A 5,004-nucleotide genomic window follows, 5' to 3' on the forward strand; every position below is an offset into this window, starting at 1 on the left:
TAGATAGATAGATAGATATAGACAAATAAAACAGTACATGAAAATTTAAATGCAGTTCTACAATGATTCAATACAGAATAAAGTCAGATATAATCCGGAACTAAGCAAAGAATCTTAAAAAAGTGTTCCAACAGTTGTTTCACCTCTCCATCTGAATGGTTGGCTTATGTAGGCATATGTAGGCTGCATCTCACGGGGTGGCATAGAGTGAACCATGTCAGGCTGTCTGCCTGATTTATAGTGGGTGGGGCTATGCCTAGTTGGACTGCACTTGGCTGGGCTCTAGCAGGCTGGGAGTTAGAAGGCTCGACGGTAGCAGGCCAGGCTGAGTGGGCTCTAGTTGGCAGGCTTCTTCTATACTGCACTCTGCTGTGGTGTGCTGTGCCAGATTACAGCCAATATGGTTTGTGCTGCTGTGCATGGTAAATGGAGGCGCCTTTCTAGTCTTTTGACCACTCAATACACTGTATACTACATGCCACACTCACCCCATTCACACACACATTCATACACTGATGGCAGTGGCTGCCATGCAAGGTGCCAACTGCTAGCTACCAGAATGGAAACAAAGATCTCCATTATATTAAACGAAGAAACCTGATGTTATGTCCTAGCCTATGCTTTTTAGTTGTATAGAAGGCCCAATGACTTAAAATACAATTACATAAACATATTTGATAGTTTTTATGAATTCAGGGTTTCCAGTTCAAATGCCACCCATTCACACACATTCATACACTTATGGCTCCGAATTGGGAACAATTTGAGGTTCAGTATCTTGCTCAAGGACACTGACATGCAGTAGAAGGAGCCAGGGATCGATCAGCCAACTTTCTGATTAGTGGATTACATAACAAAACAACTCTCTTGACTGCATTTATTTGAAGAGCTTTCTGATGCAATTGAACATAACTATTACTGAACATTATTGTGAAGCACACAGAAGCTTATAGCAATAGGATAAATTAGGCATACTGTCTCTAGTAACAATGGCAGTACCTCTGGGTGAATACTGTCTCTGAAATTGACGTCACTGTCCAGACTTTCTCGTAGCCCTCCGCTGAACATTGCCTCAAAATAACGACTGCATGCTGCCAAGACAGCCCTGCGAGACACAAAAACATTCTTTTGTCAGAGACCAAAAATGTTGAGCTCATAAATCCAGAGAAAGATACCATTAAAATGCACAAATGTTAGCATGTGTTTACCTATGGCATGGAAAGGAGCGGTCCCCGGCCCACAGAGTGACATCAGTGAACATGGAGTGTTTCCTCATTGTGTTCAGTTGGGTCAGGACACTGTCAGGATGTGAAGGCTTATGGAACAATGAGATGTTCATGGAGCCTGTGCTGGTGCGGGATTTACGATTCTCATGAACAGACACCGACATGGCAGCTATGTTTTGCACCTCCAGGGAGTCACTTGGAACAATCTCTCAAACACAAAGACAGTAAAAGGAAATTACAATGTGCATCAGCAGCAATTATATCTTACATCAGCCATAACATTATGACCACCTGGGCACCCTGGTGGTCATAATGTTATCCCACCCCATACGCAGAAAACTGCAATGCACTGTGTCCTGACACCTTTCTATCATAACCAGAATTAACCACCAAACTTTTGATAACTGGATGATCCACTCGACCTCCTGAGCCATAGCCACCCTGATTCTTTGATTTTTTTTACAACTGGAGAACCAGATTTGTAGGCCAGGGCATCTCTGTAGAACTACAGTACTTATTATAATGCTGTTTTGTAACACATTTTACTGTTCAAAAAAAAAAAAAAGCTATTTGGATATGGCACTTTTTTGATAATATTTTTTGATAATACTGTTGGCCTTGGTGTCCTCCGTTTTGTCTGTGATGCCCAATTAAATTTGTATTTATCAAAAGCAAAAGTGGTCTTTCCCTAAAGATGACTATATTTCAGACCTGTTAATTAATACCAATAATTAATATCAGGTTGCACTGTTCATAACAACCCACAGTGCTAAAGTCCAAATACTGGTTTGAAAGCCTTGCCCCTTTTCAGTGTTGCTATCAGATTCCTTCAATAATATATTCATGTTTCACCACAGCACTTTCATTCTTCTGACAGACTCATTACAGTAGTAGATCAGCAGTTTTGTTGGAAATGTTACTGTCTTGGTTTACCTGTCTGAACAGTTGGGGTATTTGGTATTATCTCTATCGTAACATTTCTCAAAGCTACCACTTAAAAAGGTCCAGTGTATAAAATGTAGGAGGATCTATTGGCAAAAACAGAATATAATATTAATTAGTGAAAATAACAGTCGTTCTCTTTTTTGGGGCCAGCACCCCCAATCTATTATCTTGTTCCCTTACAGCCCCCCATCAAACAAAATAATGCTAATTGTCTCCAATTAATATGAATGTTGATTATTATGATGATCATCATCATAATAAATGCCAAATAACACTTTTTATTTAACTAAAAGTTGCAATATCATTAATGTCTCTGGGAGAAAAAAAATCCATGTGAATAGAAATTAAGTTTGAGTGTTATAAAAACACATAGGTTAGAAATTTGACATTTAGCCTTTAATTGGCAATCAAACAGCAGCCAATCAGAAACCATTAGTAATTTGAGATAAACATTTTAATTTAACATCAACTAACATTATTATTAATTGTTCCAACAGAAAAAAAAAGGCTGCATGTGGAGGACCTGGGTGAATTCCTGCTCAACTACTGAATATGTTATTAGGAAACTAAGAAGAATCAGCCAGGTATTTTCCCTGAAAGCAGATATGAATGCTTTTAAGAGGAAAATTCTCCTTAATGGATAATACAGAGAAAGAGAGCATCCATTTTCCTGAGCAGACACAGTAAAGGCCATGTTGAATTGAAATTTTATAGATGATATGGTAAAATCCTGATCCTGTGACAGAAGCATGGAGGTGAGCCACAGAAAGCTGACAGAAACACTGAAGTGAGGAGATGCTGCTATGGAAACCATATACTGTCTTGTCTAGTCACAGTGGTGTAAACTACCAAGTTTTAATGTTACAGACCCCATTCATTTGCAAGTAGTTGAACATTTCAACTTGTCTTGTTGTGAATCTTTGATAAAAACAAAATGCCCCTCAGGAGCACCTTAACGCCCCCCTTTCCAGTATATTGCTTCCATCGTCCCCCAGGAGCTGTTTTTATCTAAAGAAGACACAGGTCGTGGAGGCCGCCATGTTGAACTGCCATGTTTCCACATTAACCCAGAACTGAAAATCTGGCTCTAGATGAATAAATGCAGCCATCAACACTACACCATACCACAGATAAAAGGCTGTTTCAGCAGCCTCAACATTGTTTTGGTTTGTGTGTGGATGAGTGCATCCATCTACATTTGCTGATGTGCAGTTTTAGAGCAGAGTCACAACAGATCAGTCATGGTGTGTTCAGTGTTCAGAGTCTGTTTTGAAGATCACTATGCAGGCTCAACAAGAACCCGTAACAAAAGATGAGAAGCATGCATTGCATACACATACAATTAACTGTAGGCTGGCACCCACCATGTTGTTGATTGCATAGGATTTGACAAAGCAACGCCTGTTCAACTTGGCCTGGAAGTGAAGGGTTATCCTGTTAGACCATTCATGGCTGCTGCAACAAGGACTCACTTTTACCAAAATGATATAGTTTTGAAGCCATTTGCAAATAGTAATTTTGAGTATCCAAGTGAGGGTAAACCAACCAAACTCCTACAGCTGTAAGACAAAGGACTCTTCAACAACTTTTTGTCCTATACTGCCAATATTATTGTTATTATCATCATTATTATGGCTGTTATCATCCTTCTCATCTTCATCATTATGTGTCATCATTACCAAGCACCACAAAGACAGAGACCTGGCTATTCTCCGCCTCAGGAGTCACAAAGCACTACTTCTTTACCAAAGACAGAGTGGCAATATTTACAGACTGCACAGACAAGGTAGCTGTGCAGCGTTAGTGTCTTCCTCTCCCTATCAAAGGTCTGACTGATGCTGGAGCCAAATGCACACTAGTTTTTTTGCAGCTCTACTGACAACTATATGAAACAGACACATAAGGGGGGAAATCCTTACGAAGAACTAAAACAAGCAGTTCCAAGTCAACATTATAGCAGAAACATATAGACCTTTTGCACCTTGTTCCAATGTCTATTTCTGTTGAATATGTCAAAGACATGGAAAGAAAAGAGACATTTTAACATCTCTCGTATCTGTTTCAGATTAAAGGCTTTTATAGTATTGTATTCGTCAAAGGCAAACTCAATGTAGAAAGATAGGGCTGGTAGCAGTAGAGTCACAGCAGTTGACTGATCAATGAAAGATTACACTATCTGAAGAGATCACCCATTCTTCTCAATTATACTGGGTATGGGAGTGTTTTTCCTCATTACAGGCTATTAGGGATGTGTGTGTTTCTCTTTGGCTGTCCTTCTGTTCCACAGGTGTGAGAAGCAGAGGTGATAAAGGAGAAGGTAGGACCTGGAAACACCGCTCGCTATTTGGCAGTGTGTCCAGGCAGTGATCTCCTCCACGTCCAGAGAAGTAAATGTGGGGTACTGTACAGCAGCAGTTCGATCTCAAAAAGCATCTCAGTCTGCAGAGCAGTCGATGCCCTCAGCATGCATCGTAGCATTTCCCTCCCTCCTTTATCACCTTTTTGTCCACAGTGTAGCCTTGTTTCAGGATTTTGCCATACATGCAAAACAGGAGAAAAGCCAAAGATAAAGACAAACTTTATTCTCACAGTCACATCAGCGTACTCAAGGGATGCCTGGGGGTGTATAGAAGGAAGTCTGATCCTCTTGAGGTAGCATCAATAATCCATTGATCAGCTGAAGGGGAACGGAAGGCTCCGTGTTAAAACAATATACTATTTGTCTTGTTATAAAATGAAAGGTTATATCAAATCTGTTTTTCTTTATCTGATGTAGCACCAATATGTTTTAGTAGATTATATACTAATAAAAAGATACCTATAAATATTATAT

The 5,004-nt window shown here is 39.8% G+C and overlaps 1 protein-coding gene across 3 annotated transcripts in view; it reads right to left on the reverse strand.

Moving 5' to 3' along the window:
* Positions 1-5,004, reverse strand: part of LOC118330323 (kelch-like protein 25) — a gene marked incomplete at its 3' end in the record, with an annotated part of 19,497 nt that overhangs the window by 7,995 nt on the left and 6,498 nt on the right. The window contains 3 exon segments of one of the 3 annotated variants that reach the window (XM_035664811.1): positions 1,000-1,105; positions 1,209-1,432; positions 3,536-3,586. In XM_035664811.1, the coding sequence (XP_035520704.1) occupies positions 1,000-1,105; positions 1,209-1,432; positions 3,536-3,538 (333 nt within the window). 3 annotated transcript variants of the gene reach the window in all.

The sequence above is a fragment of the Morone saxatilis genome, unplaced genomic scaffold (assembly GCF_004916995.1).
Source record: "Morone saxatilis isolate NCDOM2014 unplaced genomic scaffold, NCSU_SB_2.0 Contig2, whole genome shotgun sequence".
Lineage (NCBI taxonomy): Eukaryota > Metazoa > Chordata > Actinopteri > Moronidae > Morone > Morone saxatilis.